Source organism: Acanthochromis polyacanthus, chromosome 1 (assembly GCF_021347895.1).
Source record: "Acanthochromis polyacanthus isolate Apoly-LR-REF ecotype Palm Island chromosome 1, KAUST_Apoly_ChrSc, whole genome shotgun sequence".
Lineage (NCBI taxonomy): Eukaryota > Metazoa > Chordata > Actinopteri > Pomacentridae > Acanthochromis > Acanthochromis polyacanthus.
Genome location: NC_067113.1, coordinates 12,409,208 through 12,436,999, shown reverse-complemented (window position 1 = coordinate 12,436,999; position 27,792 = coordinate 12,409,208). Strand labels below are relative to the sequence as shown.

Sequence of the window (27,792 nt, the reverse complement as noted above, 5' to 3'; positions counted from 1 at the left end):
AGCCTCTGAGTTGTGCTGTTTACGTTATTTGTTGTTTGTTGGACAAATGTGTTTATATTACCCGCTGTGGTAATCACATCTGAAAGTGGTTTATACCGGCGGATTCATGAGAATCTAAGCTTTCCATGGGTGTATAATGTTTCTATCATCGAGTTTGCAGCTTTGGTAAATTTAGCAAAATACTTTTGCACATCTCGAAACTGAAGTGTAACGGGCAAATAAAATACTTCTAATAACGGGTGTAAAGGATATTTTGACATACATTGTGACAGCAGGGGGTATGTTTATGCAGCTGAATGACTAAGCAGACAAAGTAGGCGACGTCTCTGGCGGCCCCCAGATGTTCAGGAGGCCCAAGGAATCCAAGTGTACTGTGGTTCAACATAACACTTTAAATACAGTAGTTTTAAATTTCTGCGGAACCAGAGAGTGTGAACTGGACCATAGAAACTACACCTACCCTAGGTTTAAAGCCTTCAGTCTTTGTAACAAATATTGACAAGATGTTGAAACTTGGAAACACATTCTCAGTAAGTTAAACCTTCGACCAAATCTCAGGTTCATTTGATTTGAGCTGATGGTGAATGTTTACAAAACAATAAAGCTATATCAAGTTGTGACGCTTGAGAAGTTCAGACTTTTACAACACCCAAAACTGACCTACTGGCTTAAAACCAGATCATGATCAAAGCTGGAGCTGCTGGAGAAGTTCAGTTATAACAAGCTGATACAAAGACATTGCCTCAATCTCAGGGGTATTGTAATAATGAAGGAGCTGAAAAGTGATCACCTCATCAAAAATGTAAACAATCCAGTAACACTGAAGGTCAATTCTTTGACAATTTGAAAAATGCAGCTTTGCAGCCGATAAACAGCTCAGTTTACCTGACGGGGGGTTACGCGTCCAACACAAAGTTTTACATGACTTTACTACTAGATTTTGCAGTTTGATCTCATCCAAAGCGGAGGTGGTTTCAAAAAAAATCACACCTTTGGAAACAGGATCCATTGTGAATTTAGCTTTCTGGATGCCTGGCTGAGAAAAGAAACTGTAATAGGGGGGTCAGTGGGGACCCAAAAACAAATCTGTCTCGTAACTTCCTGAAGGGATTGATCTGGCCATAAATATTTACATCCTTGTAAAATGTGAAAGACCTATTTTTGAGAGGGAAATATACTCAGTTACCTTTTTTTTTTCTTTTCTTTTTTTTTTTTTTTAGAAATCTTAGTTGTGCTCCATATTACTATACTATATAGTATGCCAACAAAGCAGAATAGGTATGTTCCAATGCATAGTACAACAGATGTAGTACACCAAAAACACCTGGATATTCTACTCAATGTGGTCAGATTTTGCAGTTTGATCATTCTAACCCACAAGTCTCATATATCACGGTGTCTTACAGTATTCTAAAAACGATTGTAGCTACAAGAGCTCATAGACAGATGCAGCTCATTTCACACTACAGACTGCTACCGATACATGACGAATGTGCAATATTGTGAAGAAGTATGTCCAAATTGTATGTACATTGCATGAAAAAGTACATTTGTGATGACAGCTGCAGTGTGTGGAGTTAAAAGATGAAGAAAGCAATTGCTTGCCAATGCAGTAGAAAGAATAGATAACATGAGAAATAAAGGTCACATACTGCTTATCTAAGTGCATTAAAGAGGAGCCTTGACAAAACTGAAGACTTTGAAACAGCTTTGTTTTTATTATTCTTAATAATCTACCGATATAACCGACATGGGTGACATTTTACATATTAATATTTCACCGATATGTTGCAAATAAGATAAGATAGACTTTATTGATCTCACAAAGGAGAAATTTACTAGTGCATTTTCAATGATCAAATGCATGGCAATTAGTCAACATAGAGAAAGCACCCAGTGCTAATTATAAGTAAGTAGTATAAGAGGACAAATAAGACTTTCAAAGGTGAACAATCCCAGTTATGACACTTACTATTATCAGAATTCTTACAAAATCATTTGCTTCAAAAGGCACTACTGTACATCAGAAAGTAATTGTCTCTGATGTGTGGTAACTTGCATCACTCCACTTTCCAGGTTACTCCATAATAAGCAAAATATCCCAAACAGGTCATTTTCAATGAACCAATCTGAACTTTGTACAAAATAGTTAGGCCATCTTCCACTGCAGGAGTTCACCCTGTGTAACACCTACAAGGGCATGAAGGTTATTTTGCTGCTGTTCTTATCAATACTGGAACAGATTCAACGGTTGAGATCATTAACAGAAGGCGCTGCACTTTCCACAGACACATCTAATAATCCTGAAAGGGGCTTCACAGTTCTGATTTATATTTAGGAATGCTTCACTAAACAATCAGGCCATAAGGTCTTGAGGTTCTACATAATTACATTTTGATTAAAATACCTTCTAAATGGTCATTTTGAGTATCATTTGACGACTTTCGTGCGCGCAAAAACTTACAAATACATAAAAAACAAAAAAGAAAAATACATTCTGCATCTGTAAAAGTAATATTGTAACTAAGCTTTCAGCTCATGAACAATCACCTGTGGTCCAAGTTTCAGGCTTTTACACAGAGAAGAAATAAATGTACAAAATATATAATACACAAGCACATCCCACTTACAGGAACAGATAAACATTTCCATGAAAAAAAAAGTTTCCCACACAGACAGAAGTCAAACTTTTACTTGAATGGTTTAAAGAAAAAAAAAAGTTTCCCACACAGACAGAAGTCAAACTTTTACTTGAATGGTTTAAAGAAAAAAAAAAAGTCACATCTAGCATAACAATGTAAATCTTTGAGCACCAGTAGCTGTGGTGTGGAGCAGCTTCAGGGATGAAATCTGATTGTGCATGCATTAGTATGAAGAATAAGTGGTTACACAGTACTTGTCAGTGTGCATACATGCAGGGGTTAATGTATGCATGTGGGATTTTTTTTAACCTTTTGTGTTACAGCTGCCTTCAGTAAGGAGTGTTGTCCCAAAGCTCAGTAGCACAATGCAGATAAACCCAGAGTTCAAAAGACAGGTGTGTTCATGGGAGAAAAGCAAGGCAAGAGAGCAGCAACACACACATTTAAACCTGAAACCATGCAAACAAGCACACCTGATCAAAGTCAATAGTGACTTCTGAGTCACAGCGTGAAGGTAGCACTTTGTTTCACAAGGCAGTAAAACAACGTTATCAGACACGAAGCAGCGAGGTTTGTACTAATGAGCAACCAAGAGATAGAGGGGGCGAAGGTGAAAGAAATGACAAATGTTGCTGGATCCCATCCAGACTAGTTTAGCTGTGATCATTTAGATGTTCTCTATCTAAAATGCACTACCTGAAGAAGCTGAGCTGTCCTTCTAAACATTAACAGAGAAGAGCTTATACTTGCACTATTTTGGGCAGAGCAAAAAAGACAAAAGTAGTGAGACTAATGTGACATTGAATATTCTGGCTTTGAGTTTGTTTGAGGTGATCTGTAAGACTTTAAATGGTACAAATAAACATTAAGTTGGTCAGTAAAACCATACAATCACACTGGTGGACACCGCTGATGGTGACATGTAACATGGTCAGTGGGAAACGGAATGTGGAACAGATGTTTAGGAATAAAATTCCCTGTTCAAGTATAAATCAACATTATTTTTCCATTCTTTCAAAAGCTGAAAAAGTTTCAAATTACAGGCTATGAAAATAACTTCATTGGTCATTTTTTTATATAGTTTAACCACTGACAGCAGAAAATGGTAAAACAGTGACTTAATTAAGCTAGAATTTAGCTGAATTTAGTCATATTTAAGTTATCTCTCTGAATAACACAAAAACACAATCATTGGTTGTATTATTAGAGATCCAACACAGGTATACACCGATTATTTCATTACTGCAAAAAAGATTCAATTCACTATTGATTTGTGAGTGTTAGGCTGCAAATAGCAGTTTCATTCTTTTAGTTGGAATGGATATGGCTATGCTTGACTTTTTTGGAGTCTGCTAATGCCACATACAGTTGCTTTCAGAAAACTTTAACCTCTGACTGTTGGAGCTATACAGCACCTTTAAGTGGGGGAAATTTACTCTTTACACACCAATAACAAGGCTAATGATGTGTTCAGATCTTCTCTATTTTGGCACTACTGTACCTGACCCAGAGCTGGTGTCAACTGAGGCAAATGGAGTTCTCAGTCATGTATTTTTTAAGTTTTCATAGCTTTTCCGAACACACGAATTATACTAAGTAATTTAGTTTACTTTAGCAGGCATTAAGACATTTAAATCATCACTTCACTGGCCCCAAATTTAAGCAAAAGTTTGACATTTTTTAAAAGTATACTCATATGCTGTGTTACTAAAATTCATTTGAGAAGACTGATAACATTTTAAATATGAAACAACAAAGGGCCATTAGTTAGCTTGGAAGCCAGAGAAAAAGGCTCTCTACAGCACCTCAAAATGTTGGTAATATATATGTTACTTTGTGTTTCGTTAATCCAAAAAAACAAAAACAATATGAATGTAAAAAGAAGAATTTGTGCTTCTGTGAGGAGTTACAGGCTTTAACTGTTTTTATCAAAGCAAAGCTAAGCTAATTGCCCACAGGCTCTTGCTTCATACGGACATAAAACTAGTATTGCTAAATAAGGTTAATTTCCCAAACATCAAGCTGTTCCTTTGTAATAAAAACGAGCCATGTTTTCACATAACTGACAAGCAAATATGATGCAAAAATGTAAATAGGCTTCATTTTACAAATTGGTTTGTAGTGAATCAACTATGCTGTGATTTATTGTTAGAAGGTGGTTGTAATAAACAGCGTAGACAGAGCTTGGAAAAAATTTTTTTTTTTTTTTTCTGTGACCATCTACAAAAGAAAAAATGAGAAATGTCCTCAAAAATAGTTTTCAAATGGCAAAGTTCTTTAACATCACCTGGTATTGGCCATGTTTCATACCAATGCCATGCTAATGCAATAAGGAGACAAAAAACGATATTTCAAAATGCGCACAAAAACACATTATGGAAACATGGCTACTGTCTATGAGTAATTTGCTTTGGACTGCTGGTTTGTGTTTTTACTTGACTGGAAATCTAATGATGGAAGCAAAAAATGAGCCTAATTTGGTCATAAATGTTCAGTCAAGTCAGACTAAAGGAGCAGTGTAACATCTAGATGTCAGGGAGTTTTAGAATAATGACATTCCTTGAAAATACTTGGGGAAATCTTTTTTTAACAGACAAAACTATTTTCAGTGAAACCTTTGGAAGACAAGCTAACAAGATAGCTTGAGTTGAAAACTGGTGACTTGTTGGTCCTGTGCAAACGATGCAACATCCAGAGATTACTGCGTGTGGTAATAATCACTGATGTGAAACATACTGGATGACAGAACTTGATATTTGATTGTTGGTTAAAAGGGCAACCTGACCCCATTAAATCCACTTTAGGTCAATGCTATGAAAAAAATCTCACAATCTGAGCGACAACTGGAAAGCTGACATCCACGTCACATACATAACTACAAGGCTTAACAGTGATGAATGCCACAACGGACACAAAACATACAAACCAACAAAAAAAAATCTTCGACACGAAATGAAACAAAAAATTAAGTACACAGGAAAAAGCAGAAGTGCTATTTTCAGTGTGTCTACCACAAGTCCTGTGTGTTTAGGTAAGGCAAAGTAGAATCAGATGATAGTTTTAAGTGTTTTCCTTTTGTTGGGGGTTATGTTATGGCAAGCTAGTGACAAGGTGCACGTCCGCACATCTTGGTTCTCCTGGAAGACCTGTGAGCCATCCTGACCTGTTCTGGTTCACATCAGCAGAGGAGTGATTCATCAGTCGTCTATGTCCTCATACACGTTATCGTCAAAAGGCCGCGTCAAAGACGGACGTATTCTGTGACGGGAGTACTTGAGCTGAAGAAGGTCTCCTACCTCGCTGATGACACTTAGCGCCTGTGGAGACATTTGTACAATAAAAAAGCTGTCAACACAAAGGGCAATATGTGGCTGGAGTAAAATTTAAAGCTGTATCCCACAAGATTTATTTTATGGGAAACCCACACTAACTTGGGCTGAAATGGAGAATACCACTGGACCGATCTTTCAAAGGAAACATTCCTGTTCCTTGGGTGTTAGATGGAGTCACCAATAGGACATCTTGTTAGGGCAAAGAGGGCAAAGAGTTTATATGTAGCAGGTATGGCATCCTAACAGTGGCAAGTGTCCATTCCAGCTGAAACGCTTCATTCAAGAAGATATTTAGTCTTACTAGTGCATGCACTCTTAGATATGCAATCAAAACATTCTAGATTTCAAACTTTTATAGTGTATGGCTAACACTACTACCAGTTTAGGAATTACTTAGCACATATACAAGAATACTAACATGAGTGATAAAAAATACTTTCGTTTAAGATTTTGTACATTTTTTGTGGCATCAAGCACATTTATATCTCGTTTCACTTAAAGCTGCACAAGAAATTATTTTGCCACTTGGGGAAAGAAAAACAAGCTAGAAACATGAACATATGACATAAAGTTGACATCTAATAAGTGTTATCTATTAACATATGAAGAGACAATACAATACAATGACTTCATTAATCCCCGAAGTGAGATTCAATTGTCTGGGTTCTTATCTGTTTACTTTTGAATTAAATAATCTGATTACTGAAGGCAAGAAAGATTCATTTAGAGACAGGTCGCAACATTAGCATATATTTGGAACCATGTTTAATGAATGTTAGTCTGGTGTTTACTTTTCTTTTAATTTTGGTTTGGTTACAAATAATTAACTCTTTACCCTGTAAATACTAAATTCAGTTTAAAAGCTGATTGTTAGCTGTCTAGGTCCAAAACCACAGCGTAAAGTAGTTCACTTGTGAAAACAAATTCCTGCTGAATCTGAAAAAAGGCTAATCAGAGCAGTGAGATTAAACTAAGACAGTAAAATTCCACACACCAAAACAAAAAGTGGAGAAATGCTAAAACGTTGCGTAAAGCTGTGGCAAACAGCAAAGTAAGGTGGAGTCTCTGAGTTTGCTACTTCTGACTGGGGAACCATTTACTCGTTTGATTTATTCTCTCTTTTCACCTTTTTTATGTCTGCTGGTCCTAACTATTGTCCAGAAATAAACCTGAACAAGGCCATGAGAACACATTAACAAAAACTTTTTAAGCTGAAAAGTGGGAGCAGATCTGCTTCCAGAAGTGTTTATCTACACGCTGTAAGCCCATTTCCAAGTATTTCTGAAAACATAATTTCTTAGTGTTGCTAAACAGAAACATGGGACCCTCCAGGATAACCTAACAACACTGTAGTGGACACTTGATGTCTAAAAAAACCCCTTGTTTTATACAGAGTTTAATGTTTTATTGCTGCTCTTGTCCAATGTTTTATTGATGTCTTGCAACTCTGGTTTTAAAAAAGAAAAATTACTTTTCTAATTTTGGCAAAGTGGTTGATATTCAACACACTGCCCATGGAGAACAAACACTTAGTTAAAAACACTTTATTGTACTTTGAATAAGAAAACAAATAGAGTGGCATAAATCACACCCAACTGAATCAGAACTGAAAATGAATCGAGTCAAAGTGCAGATTGCATATTTTCAGTTGCTTCAACACTTTCACTCACAGTAGGAATCTCCTGTAACAGCGTGGTGATTGGATATTTGCGGAGCAGCCAATAACTGTGCTCATTTCAACTGTACTACATCTACATACACCTGTATTAGTTTCTCATTATCTACCAAAAAGATTATCTGCCACATACATGCACAAAGATTATATTCTCAGCCTGTATCTCTCCAATTCAGTTCAATTCAATTTTATTTATATAGCGCCAATTACAGGTAAAATTGTCTCAAGACGCTTTACCAAACCCATATGCGTAAACCCCCAGAGCAAGCCCAAAGGCGACAGTGGCAAGGAAAACACCCTTTTACCTTTTAACAGGGAAAAAAGCCTTGAGCAGAACCCGGCTCTTATGTGGGGGGACCCATCTGCCTGCTGGCCGGCGGGTTGAGAGGGACAGAAGAGGTAGAGAGGTATTCCAATATAAATTTGCATATTTATGACCCTTTTTGTTGCCACTTATATTATTTCGTCATATACTATGATCTGGAAATAGGATAAGCAACATGTCTATTATGTAAAAAAGAAATATAAAAGAGCTTTACCATGTTACAGTGTTCTTAAACCTTGACATAATTCCACTATATATGGAAGATTAGAGAGAGTAAATCCAAATTGTGACTAATTAATTCTCTAATCTTACTAGAAAATAATTCTGAATAGACAATGCCAAGTTAAAGCACAGGACCTCACAACATGCTGTGGATTAATAATATTAGCTGTTTTCCAAACTCAGAAAAAGAAAACCATGTCAGCTGGTCTCATCTATAGGAAACCAGCATCAGCAGAGCTTAGCTGAACAAAGCAGCATCTTAACAGAATCTAAATAAATGCATTAAATAATAAATAGGCCCACAGAAAAAGTAGTGCAATTAATTAATCAATATGTAATGGAATAGAAGAAATGACCCTTTACTGTACTCTGCCTTCAAGTTTTTTTAATTCAACGACAGGTACATTTGAATTTTTATAGACAAAAACAGATATTTCTGAACACCGATTTAATCTTTTGTAACAAAAGAAGCCCGAAGTAGTTCCTCCAACTATTTGTGGACCATTTGGCAGCAGTCTTCAGGAAGGTTGTGCAGATTAGTTAAGACTCAACATTTGTTTAAAGCTAGGATTTCATGTGGCTAGAGGGATGAAATCATGGTAATAATGAGAGGATTTAGGTTTATGTGGGTGTGTGTGACTGAGAAGACAAAACTGCAAAAGCTCACCGATGGATAAAAGAAACACACAAATCAATATGACACTTCAAAGTACAAGAGAGCGATACAGAGAGGAAGGCTAACAGAGAGAGATTTTAACATAATGACAGATAAAAGCACTGCAATACTCCCACTCCTTATCTTCAGCTTATTTTTTACTATTTTTTTAAATGCAGAAAGAATAATAATAGTGGATAACACAGCCCTGGATGTAGCAGCACTTCCTGAAGGCGGTCTGTATCTGAACCAAATCACTCACGCAAATGAGATACAAAAGGCAGGAGAAGGTTCAACCTGTCTGTGAGATGATTTACATTACTGTCAAAATCAGAAAAAGACCGGAGAATCTGAGCTAAAGATGGAGTGGAAGAGCAGGCAGGTCTGCTGTGAGCTCATTTCAGCATCGCAGAAGAGCCCTCGTTGATCAAAGTGGGCGGCTTTTTGATGAGTTGCCAAGAGCAATCAAAGCTCAACAGCCTGCTCTTGTACAAACCAACAAAATGAGAAAAAAGCAGATGGTGGTCTGAACTCAAAACACTGGGAATATACTGTACATTAACCTGATGAGTGATGCGGCTCACTTCAATAAAACTTTTGCTGATACTCTGCTCATCCCAGTGTGACAGACTCGTCCTTTGACAGACCTCTGTTCTAGGGATGTCTGACATGGAGCCTCGAGGGATTCAGCATGTCTGAAGTGACTCAAAGAATTCTCCAAAAGCAGGCATTTGAGGTCACAAGAGATCATACCTGTATCCATCCAATTACGGACAGTTTTTCCCCCCATTAGACTGCTCTGCTTCCCTTTAATGTCACCATCATCTCTTAGCTCGGTTTCAAACAGCTTGAAGGTCATTACATCACTTTAGAACAGGCAGGCCCTAACTTTAAAGAGTGTAACTCTGGCACTATTTTTGTTCAGTCAGTACTAAGGAGATCTGCCAGTGTTGCAGTATTGGCATTTGCACCCCTCTTTTCGTTTTGGACTCCTGCTGGTAAACTGAGCAAACAAGCTACAAGTCTGACAAACTTTCACAAAATCTTGATGTGTGCACAAGTCTTTTAATTAGCCATAACCCCCTGAAACTATACTTAGCAAAAGCACCAGTGACCTTAGTGCAGCGAGGCCTGGGACTAACAATTCTGACTAATTGGAGGAATTCTAACAACCCAGACAGTGTTTTTCACTGAATGGTAATCACTTCAGCTGGACCTTTCTCCTGTGTCGACAGAAAAGACTGAGATGCGGCGATGCAAGACTAGCTAACATCAAAATGTTTGCAACTTCAGGTGCTGCCGTCTAAAAATGTTAACGAGAAATTATGCAGGTTTCAAATCTGTCTAATCATTTGTCTTTTAATGAGTAAATAAGGGAGAGTTTACCCTGTCGAGCATGTCTTTTGTGTGGGCGGCAGAGATGCAGAAACGTGCCCGTGACTCGATGATGGGCGTCGCAGGAAACCCAACGACTACAACCCCAATGTTCCTCTTCAGCATCTCCCTCCCAAATGCTCTGGTGGCAGAAGCATAAGGAGACACAGCATAAAGTCAGGAAGAAATACAAGAAAAGGTGTTTGCAGTTGCTGGACCAAAGGAGCAAAGTCTTTATGGAAAGATGAAAGGCAGGTTGGCACATCACTGTGTTCCCAGAGTGTTCTATTGGTAACTGCCATGCAAGTCTTTATCAATAAGATGTTTTTTCAGGCATTTTTTAGCCACATATTATTTTATAAAATGTCACTCTGTGTCCACCCTATACAGACCTCTCTAAAAAAAAAAAAAAAATGTATACAGTTTGATAAATAATAGAAAAATAATAAATAAAAATAGATAAAATAATTCTTAATATTAAATGAAAATAATAAATAAAAATAAAAAATACTCGTGAAATTATAGTAAAATGAAAAATATATAAAATGCATCAATGAATAAATTTAATAAAATATTTGTTATTAATATTTACTATAGTTGTTGTTATTGTTTGTGCCTTGCTTTTGTGTAGGGGTTGGTGGATGTTGTCATTTGCCAGTTACGTATACATGTGGTTAATGAATACCTGATTGTCTAAAGACACACATTTGTCTAACCTGGTCCTTGACCTACTGTTCTCTGACTTCATCACCTATGATGATTACCATTATATACACAGTGGAAGACTTGAAAGTAGTATTTGTGAAGGGGATTCTTGATCGAAACCTTGAACTGAGTTTATTAAGAAAATGCTGCGAGCGCACAGCACGGTGTGACCTTGTGTTCATGAAGACAAAGATGTAGTTAAATACATATTTATTAAAAAAAAAAAAACAATCTTAAGGTGCACTTAGCAGCTATTTCCAGAGCTTTTCACAAGTTTGATCTTAGTGACAACAATAAAACAGTCTGGCAAGGAAGTAGCTGGGTCTCCAGGTAGGAATTTGTTTTCATAAACATTCGTGCTCAATACTTACATAAGGGAACTCCTTAATCTGATGCTAATGGGGATAAAAATATGAGCATTGTACATTTTCCTGTTGAAAGTGCCGTCCCAAATCTTAGGCAAGGGTTTTTTTTAATGTTTAGTCCAAAATAACCTGCCTTCTCTTAAATTTAAGGCTCAACTAAAGAAACACTTGTGAGCATTAAAATGCATTAACCAGCTTCTGAAGAGATGAAAATAAACCATGTGTTTAAAATCATTACAATATTAGAGTACATTTTTAATTACTCGGCACATTACTTTTATTTCAGACAAGTGAATCGATCATGATGCTTTCAGAGTCCTAATATATTAATATCTATTAATATTGTTCATTATGCTGTATGTTCTAAATGCTCCATTTAGAGTATGTGGCTAAAATTCACTTGCATCTTCAAACTTCAAGGCTCACCCTATCTTGGCGGGCATGTAGAGCATCATGGGTACGACGGGAGAGTCGTTGTTGCCGTAGATGATGAAGCCCATTTCTCGAAGCCTCTTGCGGAAATAGACTGTGTTCTCTGCCAGCTGCCGCACACGATCACAGCCTGGGGATGATGAAAAGAGAATCTAAAATATGAGAGCTGGCAGCAAACGCAATGCAAGTTTACCACATGTCTACTTTGTGTTCTGATATCATGTATATTTAATGACCATTGAGGGTGTTTTTTGCAGCGTGCTGACTACTGTTTACTTGGTCACTTCGATGAGAACAAGTTACACATACATTTCATAACATTCTGGTGTGTTATTATTCAGCAATATGTGGATATTTATAGAGCTGCAGGGTATACCTTTCACATATAAGGACTGTCAGAGCTAAACAAAGACTCCTCTCCTACCCACGTGTGTTTATTTTTTTAGCAAATCTGAGCCTTCAGGATGGCAAAAAGAAAGACCATTATTCAGAGCTGGGTAGATAATAGTTTAAAAAGATAAAAAAGGAAGGCTGACGAGCAGCTGAATACAATTACTTTCAGGAGATGAGTGTGAGAAAATGTTTGAGTGTTACAGCATGAAGGCACCATGGGGAGTTCAAGTTTTGAGTTTCTCTGGAGTGTTTCTTTCTCTCTCCCACAGGAGATTCGAGATTCACAGCGTTCTTTGAAAAGCTACGTTTGCATCAAACACAAGACTACAAACTCTGGCGGTGTGCTCATAAATTTAGGCTCACCCACTGCATGCACTGCATGCAGAATAAGATTTATTTAAGACTAAGATTTAAGATGATTGGAGCTAAACACTAGGTTATAATTTTACAACCGTACATTCACAAATAGGCAAGCTGTAAAACTTTCACTATGTGTGTGAATTATTAACTACCTCAAATGACCTCAGTGGTCACAATGAGTTTCGATCTACTGCTTAGAGGGAGGTGGAATTGAGCACCAGCGTAGGAGGTTCAATTCAGGGCAAACGATACAACCAGAAAAGACAGGAAATAGTAAAGAATCAGAGACGGCTAAAAGAAACATTCAGAGCTCTCAGTGAACCATCTTTACATACTTTTTGATGCTCATTTAAACATTTTTAACCACAGAGCTTATTTATTACTGGTGTATCTGCTACTCTCCTTATTTTCATAATGTCAGGTCTGGGAAAAGACTGTGTGGCTGAGCCTGTCCTTGGTATTTGCTAGTTTACACTGACACCCAGTGGCTCAGGGTAAGAACTACAGTAGATAATTCCAGCCTAAAATAAGTCCTTTACAAATCGGCACGTGCTGATGTTCAACGTTACTGTTAATGACACGTTCATGATGGCAGATGTGGACAGCGTGTCAAAACTAAATGCACAAATAGATAAATTAAAACACTGTTTGTCTACTGTAATCACCATGTGAGAAAAATTTTAAGCTAGCCTGAAACTTAATGCTATTTTGGCAAGATTTGTACTCTTCATAATATTTTGAATTGTGATATGGTTCTTGCTGATCGATGCTGATTCTCTTGTAAACAGTCAGACATTTGTTGCATTTTATTTTCACTTTTAACAAGTTCAAGTTGTTTCTCATCCATTTACAGAGGAAAATGATCGACTGCTGCATCTCTAAATCTTTTGATGCTGTATATATTAAGCATTTGACGGACAGGTCTGGTCTTTTATTTGTTGTTCAGATGTGAAGATGCCAAAATGAAGATTCTGTTTACCTGCACCTACTATTTTAAGAGAAAAAAAATATGATAAATTGTTAATGTATTTGCTAGTATGCCTGTCAGAGTCAAATAGGGCTGACTATCCATAGACTCCTTTTGTGACTTGACATCACTCGGAAATCAATTTAAAAAGAATTCTCAACCTTACCAAAAAACTTAATGGGAAAAAAATTGCTCTTGCATTATTTTTCAACATAGTTTCCTAAACCTGGAATGCGCTTGTTCCATCAATGTTCAAGCTTCACTATCCCTACAGGGAAAAAGTCATATCTTGAGTCGCCAGTTACTACTCAACAGTATAGATGTCTTAATCAACATGTGATCACTCATGTCTGATTTGAGTTTGGGAAAAAGATAAAGTCAGACGGTCAGGTGAGTATGGTGCTACAGTTTAAACCCAAATCTGGCTGCTCCTACCACCTCTCCTTTTTCTTTCATTACTTCAAACAATGTACAGTTTTTCCCCAAAATGGGAGATAGGCCCAATGTTTCCAGGTAAAGCCTAGAACTCTTTGTATGTGATCATGCATTATTTTTTATTAAATCTAAAAAAACATACAATATTGTAAGTGCTTCAATAGACGACAACTGAACCTCTTGGACGGGTGAAACATTTTCGAAACACTAAAATACAAGTCCAGTTGCCTTCTACTAAAGCATTACATGACTTGAAAGCCTGAGACTGAACAAATACAGCATGCAATATTGTCATCCTGATTTAGACTTACCTATCGTTGTGCCATCTTCTCCCATAATGCACTTCATAGAAGTGATGATTTGCTCCACCACAGGAGGAGACATGGAGGTGGCATAGACCGCACTGTGGGAATGGGAGCGTAGGTATTCGATGAGCTCCTAAACGCAGCAGATGCACAGGAGATGCAAACAGAAATGAACAATACAGCCGTAATTACTCTGCAGTCTCTGATACACACACACACACACATATATATATATATATATATATATATATATATTAAACATTATACCATATTTAGCTCATGTCCATCTGCAGTCCTTGGGTATATAGGCACAATAGTTAATATAACATACGAGTACATATTCAAGGTACCTGACCCCACAGCAAAAACACATCATTTACACACACATACTCCCCAGACTATGGCATGACTTGTAAATAAATTAATCCTCACATTTTCTGCTTCTTAAATTACAACCCTTGAAAACGCTTTTGTTACACTGTCTGAAATATATCTGGATACTTAACACTTAGTTGTAAGCTTCATCGTGTCACTTGATGACACATTCATACACTACTGATTCAGGCCTAACTTTCTCAAACTCATTTTCTAACTATTTCAAAATTTTTATCAGTTTTGAGATGTCACAATCTCACAGGGAATCAATGGAGACAAAAAGTTGCCGTCTTGTGCAGCAAGCCTTCTTTTGATAAGTTTTGACACTGGGTCATGCAGCAGGGCCCATATGTCAGGAATGCAGTGTACACTCACTGAAAGGCTGTAAATCCACATTGTTGGGAGGACAGGTTTCCTTTTTATCACACTTAAAATTCTCACTTGTAACCGTAACCTTCGATCTTGAGATAATGTTTGCAACAGCATTTTTTGTAAAATATTCAGTCTCTACTTGACTACAAGACAGCATTGTATACCTGTGACTTGTGAGCTAATTCTAGCTCTTTCTCTCCTCTGTCTTTGTAACTCCTTTATTCCAAACAGTTACAATGCACATAAAATGAACCCACAGTCTTTCAATCCTCACCTTTTTCCCTGCAATGTATCCCCCTGCAGCCCCAAAGCTCTTGGTAAATGTGCCCATCATGATGTCTACATCACAGGGGTCAAGGCCAAAGTAATCCACCACACCTCTTCCTCTTGGACCCAGAGCTCCTATGCTGTGGGCCTCATCTAGATAAAGGTAGGCCCGGTAGCGCTTCTTCAGGGCGATCACCTCTGGCAGACGCACTATACTGCCCTCCATGCTGCAGAAAAGAAAGACATACAGGCAAAGGTGTTATAACAGTATTTGCATTCAGGTTCATTTGTTCCCCAAAAGCGTACGAAATTGAACTTGTCCTCAATGGAATACAAATAACTGTCTTTTAACTTACTATCAAGAGCTAAATTCACTTTATCAGTTGCCTCAAGGATTACATAAAAAATTTAAGACAATAACACAGAATTTGTTTGCACCTTGTATTAACAGATTACTGCACAGTGCAAGTTTTTGCAGCCAGGATGAATAAAGTCAGCTAACCAAGCACTGAGTCAGCTCTGTCAACCAACAATGCAGTCCCAGGAGTGTTCACACTGCTGAACCTGATGGAAACGCCAGATCCATCAATAGAGGTTAAGTGCTGCTGATTGAGGCTGGTTTTTGCATGTGATTAGCATCATACATGCTGATACCTGCTCATCATGTCTGAATCAAAGACCTAGCTTAAGTAATCTGATTTGGAACATTTGCCAACATACACAGTTGATGAAACTGCTGCTTGTGCAATCAAGTAGGGTGTTTCTCATGTTGAAAATGGGAAGGAAATCATGGAGACTTTCCAGTGCGCAACTCCCACTGGTTTACTGCTTCAGGCCAATATCATGTTCAGCATAACTACAAACCTGCAAACACAATGTTTCTCCACTCGTTCTCAGATAATTATAACATATAAAAACAAGATAAGGAGGTAAAAATCTTAAAGCGTAAAAACATACTGTGCAACAAAATCTAAATTATAGTGTTGCAAAAGTTTTAATCCAATTACATATGATATGCAAACACAAATAAGGCACCTGTAAATGCCCTCAACCACGATGAGAATTTTCTTCCATGGTCTGTGAGTCCTGGGCTGGCCGTGAACTATGGCTTCTTTCAGCAGTTTTTCAAGGCTCTGCATATCTGCAAATCAAGAGAGCATTACATTCATAATGAAAGCTGTGGTTTTAGCAGAGAGGCATAAAACCACTTGTAATTTGTTGTTAGTTGGAAATTCATTAGGAGGAAGTAATACACTCTCACCCACAGTTACAATGAACCCTCAAAATGTTGATAAGCCCATAATTTTGAATGTTGATAGTTATCGTAACTGAAGATATCTTTCAATAAAGCAGCTGTTCTTACCCCATTATCTTTTAGTTCAACTGTTTAGTGACCCCATAATTCAGCAAAAAGTATCATTTTTAAACTCAAAGTGTCTATGTGGATTGACTTGCAAATTTAGTTATTTCATGACTGTAGCTGACAAGACAAGTTACATTTCACAAGTTAGTAAACAAAATTAGAAGCGACAGACAAGTAACAGACTAAGGAGTTTTGCTGGTTAGCTGGCAGCTAATGGCTAAGTGTCAAAACGTTGCTAACCATTAGCTGCTAATTACACAGGAAATTCTAATGAGCAATAAGCACAAGTGTACTTTAACTTGACATTATCTTACAGAAGCTGATGAATTATCCATAAAAAGTGGCTCCACCTAAATCAATGGATGATTTTTTTTTTTTATCAGTGTAGCAACAGCTTGGCCAACCTACAGTTAGTTAAACTAATGACAAGTGTTCTTTGACTAATTACAAACACAAAGACAGCAGTTACACATATTTAATTTGTGTATTTTATGTTCAGTAAGACAAGCGCTATATTTTTGTGCTACTTCAAAAATATACACAAAATAACTGTTTTAGTTTCAGCTAACATTAGCAGCTAGTTAGCGCCTCTCTACATTTGACATCCAACCACATAATTTATGTGTGATTATGTCTGTCTTATAGAAAGTGTTTGCCAAAAGAAGTTAGACTATATTATATGGAAAAATAATTTGTCAACAGAAGACATTTTCAATTACATTAAGAAAAGTACAGGCGTTACCATTAAAAAAAAAAAAAGGCTATTTGAAGTTAGGCATGACATGGTGACAGTGAGCTAGAACTTAGAAAATCAGATTCCTAAAACTAAAGCAGCTGAATGGAGTTCAGCTGTAATTAATTTCTTAAAAAAGCACACCTGTGCTAATAACAACAACAATAACAATAATAATAATAATAATAACAATAATGAAATGAATACAAGTTGAAAACGGTCAATGAAATAAAATAGTGCAAGGGATAAAAACCATTTAAGAAACAAAGATTAAATTTAGAATTTACAGCATTAGACTATAACATCACTCTAAAACAAGACGACATGGTCATCAATATCCCCCGCCACATGTGATGTCTATGAGTCCATATCCAAAATAGTGATAAAGGGCCATAACTCTGTTAAATATTATCGCACAGGTCTCATTTTCGAACTTGATCAAGGTGTCCATGGTGTGAAGCTGCACACTAAATTTTGTAATCCTAGCTGTAACAGTTTCCGAGAAAAGCTGTCCCCTTCATCTCAGACGGACAGACGGACGCACGGACGGATGCCAAACCTATATCCCCCTTTTCCATTTCGTGGAGGCGGGGGATAATAAAAGGTTTGATTAACTCGTCAAACATGTCAAAAGGTCTACTGCTTAAAAAAAGGTCATAGGACAAAGAACTTTGCAGCCTTTTTTTTTTTTTTAAATTAAGTATTAAAACTTTCAGTAAGTAAATTATATTAAACAATCATTAAAGTAATAAAACCTAATTTGATAGACATACAAACATTTAAGACACAGCTCAAGCATGACAATAAATTTAAAAAAAAAGGTGAGCCACTTAAACTAAAGGACTTAGAAGTTGCAGTGGACAATACTGCAATACCAGGATGCATGTGGACAGAAAATAAACGGGTGTATAAATACAGGTAGGAGACAGATTGATAGAATGACCCATTTGTGACTCACTGTTGTGTTTGAAGACTCTGATGGTGGACCCAGAGAGTCTGGCTCCCAGGACTAGAGAGGCATGGTTTATTTCATCACTCAGAATCAGGCATCCCTGCAGGACACCAAACCAAGGTTATTTAGTATAAATAATTCATACATATGGCTTGTTTTTATCCATCTGAGACAGCATTGCATATACAAGCTTGCATAAAAATCAATTTAGTACATTTTGTGCCCTGACTAGTGAGTGGGCACAGAAGTATCATTTTATGTTTATATGTAGTGATCTGTTTCATTGAAAATGCTGTTAGCTCTGTATCGATTGCACTATTTGCTACTGTAGTACTCTTTTACTGAATACCTACACCATTTTACCAGCGGCTTTGCATCGTTTCACAACAACAAAAGCATTCAGCAGTCTCTGCTGTTGGTTTACACTTGGTAGTGGAAACTGACCATGTGGGCAAGTGTCCACCTGCCAAACAACGTCAGCAGCAGTGTGATAAAACTTACTGGTGTGAACACTTTGTTATTTTTTACTGTCACATAGTCACGCCACCAATCATTTGAGCTAACAGGAAATGTGTCCTCCTGATTTGAGGTCAGGGTGTGTTTTTGTGCCTGTATTTGGTGTTAACTGTTGCGTTGTGAAGGCGTGGTGTTAAGGAATGTTTTTGTTAGAAAATACACTCAAAACTGCACGAACAAAAATGTTGAGTAGTGAACTTATTTTATCTTTAACAAATAAGTGCCAGACAGACACAGAACCCTCAATAAATATAAAGGACATATGGCTGGAAAATAAATAAGAAGCCAAATCGAGGAAATAAGACATACATGCAACAGGAATAAAAATCGAACATTTGTGGTTGCACCTTGCCAGCCAAGGCTGGTATGTTCATGGAGTTGGTTGCAAACCCCATCCCAAACGCCATGGCAGATTCCACGCCGAGGAACTTAGCCAACAGTTTCTCCATCTCCTCGTGTCTGTCCAGGTTACCTGAGGTGCACAAACACACACAGGAGGTCACAAGAAACAGATATGAGCAACTCCAAGATCTGTGTTTACATAGCAGATGGGATGCAAACACATTTATTTGCTTGTCACGAGCCAGACAAAGAAATTAACACCTCTGTCATGTCTGTCCATGCAGCCCGATCTCACGAGGATTCGTGAAACTGTTACGTAAATTTTTGTTTCGGTTTCGTGCGCACCAACATGATTTCGTCATGTTTTTCGTGCCGCTCACCACGAAATGCACACCAATGTATTTTAAACGGCGGACTTTTCGTGCCACCCAGAACGTATTTCAAACGAATGTGTGTATTATATTTTTAATGTAAAACCATGGCGAATCCAACGCTATATTTTGCATGACATCGTCCCTAACCATAACCCTAACCATAACCCTAACCATAACCTAACCATAACCTAACCATAACCTAACCATAACCCGGTGGTACACTTACCAATTTGCATAGGAATTTAAAGAATGTCCGCCGGCCGGCGGCTGCAAACGCGATCACACAAGCAGTATACGCCGATGGACAGCTTAGATCGTCATGAATCCGCCGGTATAATCCACTTTCAGATGTGATTACCACAGCAGGTTTCGTTGTGAGCAACACGAAAAACATTTCGTGGTGAGCGGCACGAAAAACATGACGAAATCGTGTTGGTGCGCACGAAAAAGAAACAAAAAATTTACGTAACAGTTTCACGAATCCCCGTGAGACCGTGTTGGTCCATGACATAAGATACCACAGCAGAGAGATATTTAGCTTAGCTTTGCATGAAGACTGGAAACAGTTTAACGACACTGTTGCAGCTCACTTATGATATATCTTGTTTGTCAAGTCCATACAAAAGTGTAACACTATCTTTCATGGTTTCATTGCCCGCACATTGTATTAATTCTTTGCGAGTGCAGTGACTTCTTCGAGTCTTGTGAGGAGGGCACAGTTTCACACTTTGTGTTTTGCAAGGTTTTAAACACATGAAATATCATGTTAAATGATAAGCTTAAGCTGACAGAGTGTTTTTTATGGTCTCCCTCTGCTTCCAGTTTTAGTTTTATATTTAACAGACATACACTACCATTCAAAAGTTTGGGGTCACCCACACATAGGGCTGAGTAACGAACTTCGGTTCTTTAATGGCACCGACCGAAATGTTTAGGTAGTAATAAGTATCAAAATAAGCCTCGTCTTTCGATTCCATGTTCCGGTACTTATCACGTGATTATGATAAAGCAAACCTGTGATTGGCTGTAACATTACACGTGATTGCGGCAAGCCGGAAAAAAACATGCATTTGTTACAGTTGGCAGTTGAGTATGCTAGACACAGAAGAAGAAGGCGTAGAATGAGACGTTAGGCTGACGTTCCGCATACGCTTCTCATACGTCGGAGGTACACTGATATACGTTACTCATACGTCGATATACGCCCAACTCAAAAACACATCACATCACATACGCTCACATACGCTGACATATGCTATGGGTACGCTACTCATAGGCTGACGGTACGCTAGGCTCACCTTACTCTAACGGTCATTAACCGAAAATCGACCTCATACGCTGAAAAGTTGTGCGCATAAACAATTTTTCGAAATATTCAATACGTTCCTCAGACACTGGCTCTATACGCTAGAGTGTGACAGGGCCTTTAGGAACCGGTATCGAAGTGAAGGTATCAGTATTGGTACTGGTATTGAAACTTTTAGATTGATACCCAGCCCTACCCACACAATTTCATGTTTTCCAAGAAAATGCACACTTCTATGTGTAAACATAAATGCACAAGGGTTTTCTAATCATCAGTTAGCCTTTCAACATGATTAACTAACACAATGTAGAATTACAACACGAGTGATGTTTGCTTTAAATGGGCCTCTTAAAAATCAGCCTTTTCCAGCTACAATAGTCATTTACCACATTAATAATGTCCAGACTGTATTTCTTATTAATGTTATTTTATTGAAAATAAGTGCTGTTCTTTAAAAATAAGGACATTTCCAGGTGACCCCAAATTTTTTGCAATCGTCTCATCTAACTCTCAATAACAAAGTGGGAAACTGTACTTCCCCCATGAGTTGAACTACTCATTCTGCAGCTAAATAAACCTCCAATCTTTCAAAGCAGCTAATTCATAAAACTTCCACGAAACACTCACAGAGACGGTCTCTGAGCTTGATTATGTGTCATCTACTGTGTCAGATACGCACACATTGACTTGATAGATTTACAACTGCTAGCTCATGCAGTAAACAGCACACACTACTACAACACAGTGTGGATTGACCTTTCCATGTGGAAGAAGAGAAGCTGGTTCTGCTCCATCAGTAAATGTCTGCTGGCCAGACAGGCTGTTCCACTTCCTCCAGAGTGATCTGGATCTTATCTGACTTGCTCAGCGACACATTTCTTAAGTAAGTACACTTGGATGCACTGCTTTTAGGTGTCTTTATTGCTACAGACATTAATTTTTAACAAATTTAAAGCTAATGAAGTAATCAAACAACATTAAAAACCATTACTTCTGTATATTATATGTCCACCTAAACCGTAAATTATTTGTGTTGATCGAACTCCTTTACATATCTTAAATTGCCCCCAAGCTTTTTTAATTGAATTGAAATTGAATATTTTGCCAGTTCTGAACTGCAGTCAGTGTTTGAATTGATCTTTTCATTTAAATGTATTTTTTTTAATTATTGATTTTCACTTTAATGTCTCTGTAATTTAGAGTTTTTCCCTCATCTGATTATAAAATGCCTAGCCTGTTTGGAAAAAGAGGAAAACTTGTAAATAAATATTTTTAAAGAAAATCAGACTACATCTTTATGCTACTTTTTGATATTTCATATATGAAGAAATTGCAAAAATATCAACAATCAACAAAACAACAATCACTGAAAATAGTTATTTGCAACCCAAATTAGATCACAAGCCATAAAGCATTCTGATGAGCGATGACAAACATCAGAAATAATGTTCTATACAGACACAGTACACGTTTGACTTAATTCAAACCTTCTCTAAATCCACTGAAGTTTTGTCAGAAAGAAAACTAATGTCATTAGTGTAGGAAAAATGGACTGGAAAATCCAATTCATCATGTCTCAAGAATGTTCCTTTTATACATGAGTGTATTTTATTGTGTGTTTTTCTATTAGTTTTAAAGCACAAATAAACTTGATTATTATTATTATTACTGAACACATTGGTTTATAATGCTCTGTTTATTGTGGCTGAGTTTATCTCTCTCACTGTAAAGGTCCAGCAGTGACAGCAATGGTTGTGAGTATGTCAGTGTTTTGCTGTGTGTTTGTACCAATCTCCTGCCTGGTGCTTGCGACTCCAACACCATACTTCATAGTAACCTCGGCTGCAGAGTCAGCACACGGACCCGTATTCTCAGCAAAGCCGAGGTAATTATATGAGCCCAAGTTAATCACATCCTGCACTACCCGACCTGTGTACCTGGAAGAACGAGAGAAGATCATCAGACACCGGAAACAATCAGTGAGAGGAGATTAATGACGTTGAAAGGCTATTGGTACAATTAATAGCAATGATTGTTACAGATAATTAAAAACTTCACTGAAGAGGGATGAAAGGCTGGACAGCTTCAAAGTGCTCTTTGTTTATCCATTTTTTCCCCATCTCTGCCCCTCCCACACAGCCCACCCAATTCTCTCACTGGCACTCCATTGTTCTCTGGTTTTGCTTTGTCGCAGTGTGTGATATCCGACTTCACACACCTCACTGCCCCTCCACTGAAACGCTTCCACTGCAGCTGTCCTCCAGTTTCCCTCAGTGAGGAGTCAAGATGAGAAATGTGAGGCTGAACTGATGTTACCATCAGATGAATTTTGATAACACTGTTCAGACTGGTTTTGTCATTGTCAAAACATATACTGTAACATAGGAGTCTTTTAGAGACTACAACTGAAAGTCACCAATGACAATGTCAAAAATATCTATTAACACTGTCAGTTTTGTGTATGAGGGAACTAGAATTAAGACATTTGGGTTCATCTGAAGTTTAATAGCAGGCTGATTTGCATTTCAAACTACGTGCAAATCTAACCAGCACTGATGAGATCAGGTTCTCTGTGGTTTTTGCTGCTGAAATATATCTGGGTCATTCTACATTTGAAATAACTGATGCAGGTGTGATGTAGCTTGCAGGACAACAGACCCATATTATCATTGTATGCACAACAAAGTTGAAAGACAAAAAAACTTTAAATAATAAAATAGATGGAGAGGCAGCCATGCTGGAGATTATACCTACTCTGCATATTATAAAGCAGCTGGGTGTACAGTAGCCTTGTAACAAATGCTACATGTGAAGAATTTGCCCTAAAGGCTTTCATTTAAACATTTGCCTAATTTATCTTTCATCCAGAAAGAGTACACTAGAGTGTGTGCTGGGGTAGTGTACAGATCTCTACTCCTGCATTCATTAGACCTGATTACTGAAACAGTTGGAAATCCTGCACAACAGGTAACTATTTATCAAACAAAAATTCTCAACATTTGGAGGTACCAGCTTCAAAATGAAAAGATTTTTGGCATGTTACAGACCAAACTATTTCATCTACCCAAAAAGTAAATGGCTGACTGAGTGATAATGGAAACTAGTACTGAAATGCTTTTCTTTATCTCACACTGGGTATGGTTACAGAGTTTTTTATTCGGAATCAACTCATTCGGAATTAAAGTTTTGTGCTTCGATTTTACATGGAAATATTAAATCTGAATTAAGGTTTACATGGACACGTTTTTTTCCCCTTCCTTAGGGCCCTGTCACACTCTAGCGTATAGAGCCAGCGTATGAGGAACGTATTGAATATTTCGGAAAATTGTTTATACGCACAACTTTTCAGCGTATGAGGTCGATTTTCGGTTAATGACCGTTAGAGTAAGGTGAGCCTAGGGTACCGTCAGCGTATGAGTAGCGTACGCATAGCGTATGTCAGCGTATGTGATGTGATGTGTATTTGAGTTGGACATATACCAACATATGAATAACGTATATCAGCGTACCTCCGACGTATGAGAAGCGTATGCGGAACGTCAGCCTAACGTATGATCTGCGTACACAGCGGAGGGGTATAAAATTCTCAATTCAACCATAAGCTGGTCATAAAGGCCAAATTGATGCCGCCTTCCAATCCAAGGTTTCACCCAGACTGCACGTCTCATTCTACGCCTTCTTCTTCTGTGTCTAGCATACAGTACTCAACTGCCAACTGTAACAAATCTTGGTGATGTTGCAGCACAGCAACCTCCATCTCTGAACTGCTGGTACAAACTGATACAGATTTGGAAATGTGAGACTTTATATACCCCCCATATGCTGGAAATATGCATGTAATACGCATGGGATAAGTTGGCTGTACGCTCAGAACACGTTAGGCATAAGTTGAGTACGTTAGACTGTCGTTAGAACTACCATCATAACGTTAGCCATTCGTTAGACACACGTTCATTATACGCTCCTCTAACGCTAGGTTTCCTGCCCCACTCAATTACAACGTATGAGAAGCATACTCGACGTATGAGTAACGTACCTTCAGCGTACCTCTAGCATGTTCAGCGTATGAGGAACGTATGAGGAGCATAAAATTCATATGTCGGCATACGCTGAAAATTTTTGTGCATGTTCAAAAAATTTTTTGGCCGTCAGTGTACACCGACGTACCTTGGCTTACTAGAAACATATTCCAACGTACTCCTATCGTGTTTCAGTGTATGTCAGCATATGCCCAAAAAGTCCATACGTTCCTCATACGCTTGCTCTATACGCTAGAGTGTGACAGGGCCTTTAATTCTGCTGTAACACTTGGGCGTTGGAAAGGATTCTGATTGGACAGGGAGTGGACGTGATGTCTCCCTGTTTACCAGAAGAAAACAAACTCCATTCGCCGTGGCATTTCTTTTCCACAACAACATAGAGGAACAACTAATAAGCACGCTTTTCGCTTTGCTTTTTATTGTCGTTTTGGAACAGCAACTCGACAAAGGTCGCAGAACATGTACGTCGCTACGTCATCGTTACATGAGGAGCCAAGCATGCGCAGAATGACCGGAATTAACTATATACATGACTAGAATGTACACAGGAATGAGTTTATTCAGAATTAACATCGGATTAAACCAGGTAGTTTATTCGGAATTAAGTTCATTCGGAATTAACTTTTTAATTCGTAATTCAGTGTTTACAAGGACATTTTAAAGCAGAATTAACTTTTATTCTGAATTAAAGAGGAATAAAAGGGCCCATGTAAACGTACTGACTTAAGATTGATATCACTACTGATCATTAAGAGTGTTAAGAACAAACAACGCAGTGTCTACTATTGTTTCTTTACACAAACACAAAACATTAACAAAGACACAGTCTTGAAATGGACATCTGTGATAAGAATTGTGATGAGGATACATGGCAATTGGTTCACTCTACTAAAGGGAAATTAATTTGCCAATATCTCTCTGGTGGACAATCTATGTAATGGTGAAAATGTTTCTAAATGACCTGAACTCTACTCTAGCTGTGCATTTTTATCTGTACAGCAGTTTATTCACACAATCAATCAATCAGGTTATTATGTAGCTGAAAAAAATCCTGCAGATAGAAGTGAGGAGGTGTTCACATCAAACATTGCAATGAGGAATAAATGTGATATAAATGGCTTTGAATGTGACTGGTTTGAATTGTTTTCTTAAACCACTGACCTGGATTTGGAGTAATATGCATCCCTTTAAGGCCACAATTCTTTTCTAATATATATATCTTATCTATAATATATATCTTTTCTAAATAATCCTTGACAGGGGGATTAGCTATAAAGCTTGCTTTCTCCTGCTACTGTGATTCTGAATATGTCAAGGGTAACTTAAAGATAACAATATTTACACTCTTGAATAAAAGCAATGCTTTCTCACTCAAAAGTCCAGTTGTAGTCATGGGAGGCTCGTTCCATCAGATTCATTTTGGCTCCTGGGACGCTGCATATGGGCCTGTTCCAGTTGTCTCTTATCCGCATGTAAAGGTTTCTGGTGTAAAAGTTCTCAAAATCCTGGTAGAGTGGCACAAAGTCCTACACATGGATAAACAGAAAGATGCATTGTAAAGAAGAGCAGAGAGCAGTTCATTACCTGACTGGCAGAAGATGTAGGAATTTCATCCTAAATCATTGGGCTTTGTTTTTATAAGTTTTAAATCCAAACAATAACTTCAAGGGGTTGCATGCCTTTCATGCTTTTGGAAAGCTTTACTGACAAGAATTTAATTTCTAGCTGCATAAACTTTAAAACAACATATAAACACGAGTGACAGAATTCATTTTCCTTGGAGGAGGTTCATGCATGAACCATCCATGAGATATCCTCGGCATGATTTAATGACTTCCACACGTCTACCTCACTAGCTTCCGTTCCTCAACATAACCAAATACTGAAAACAATGGGCTTCGCTATCAAAGATTACATAACATGTTCAAAACAATCTTCAAGGACACACTCTAAATGTGCTTCAGCAATGACAAAACTGCAGTCCTAAGAATGCATATGGCCCTCTGCTGTGAGGAAAAGGAAAGGACAATATTACACATGACTATCTTTGTAATCAGTTTCCTGGTTGGGATAACATTAGGGATGTCCTCAGTCAAGTAATTTTTTTTGCCACTGATGCAATTCAAATCATTTAATATCCCATTTTGATAACATTTTTCTTGATAATACATAGTTCAAGCACATTAAAGTTAATAAAATCAATCCAATGTATATGTTTCACACCTAATTAGCTCTGCTACGCATGAAGAAAAACAAGCTTTCTGCATTCAAGATGTTCCTCAATGTTACGTAGGTGCTCACAAAACTAGTTTTAAAGCTCTGGTAGGGCTCCATCTGAAATGTATTGTGTAGAGGGTAGAGTGTACTGTGGTTGCACAAGCTCCAAAAGATGATGAAACCCGTATTCTGTATATGTATGTCAGAACATGTATTTTAGCTAAGCTGTAGTACCTGACTGTGCAACCAGGAGGACCATCTTTCGGTTTTAATACAGTAGCGACCTGAGGAGTACTAGTTTAGCTAGCCGCAGACATGACAAAGACAAAGCTCTCGTGTTTATGACAACCTGGGACTGACTAGGACACTTCATATATCAAAGTAGAACATATAACAAAACTGCCCAATTCATGTCTATTGGCTAAAATGGCAATATCACACAGAACAATTGTTATAATTATTGTGCTCAATATCAGTATCTACAAAATGATGACCGATTGACAATGCTGTTGATTACTGATTAGCTACATATTGGGCGCCCAATTTACAACACCCATGTGACAGCAGAGTAAAGGATCTTGCTAATACCAGTCAGTTGAAAAACTGCCATCATTAGCCCCAAGCCCCATCTTTGAAGTTGAATTGGGTTGTGTTTACAGCTGTCTATGGTGAGCAATTGCAAGATGATGTCAACCAGTTGGGTTTTTTTAATAGACTAATGTGGGCTTTCATCAAGCTTGAAACAAAT

General features: G+C 37.7%; 1 protein-coding gene across 4 annotated transcripts in view; it reads right to left on the bottom strand.

Moving 5' to 3' along the window:
• sptlc2a (serine palmitoyltransferase, long chain base subunit 2a) overlaps positions 1–27,792 on the bottom strand; it is a 45,464-nt gene that overhangs the window by 3,381 nt on the left and 14,291 nt on the right. For 2 of the 4 annotated variants that reach the window (XR_007938227.1, XM_051940053.1), the window contains exons 3-12: positions 26,199–26,353; positions 22,576–22,724; positions 19,113–19,237; positions 18,256–18,349; positions 16,237–16,342; positions 15,209–15,428; positions 14,194–14,320; positions 11,722–11,857; positions 10,238–10,367; positions 5,806–5,959 (exon numbers count right to left, since the gene is read on the bottom strand). Coding sequence is in view for 3 of the 4 variants with exons in the window: in XM_051940053.1 (XP_051796013.1) it covers positions 5,840–5,959; positions 10,238–10,367; positions 11,722–11,857; positions 14,194–14,320; positions 15,209–15,428; positions 16,237–16,342; positions 18,256–18,349; positions 19,113–19,237; positions 22,576–22,724; positions 26,199–26,353 (1,362 nt within the window). In the remaining variant the exon portion in view is untranslated. Of the gene's footprint in view, positions 1–1,695; positions 5,960–7,954; positions 8,019–10,237; positions 10,368–11,721; positions 11,858–14,193; positions 14,321–15,208; positions 15,429–16,236; positions 16,343–18,255; positions 18,350–19,112; positions 19,238–22,575; positions 22,725–26,198; positions 26,354–27,792 lie in introns of those variants that run through there. The other 2 variants (XM_051940012.1, XM_022218969.2) reach the window with 2 other exon arrangements.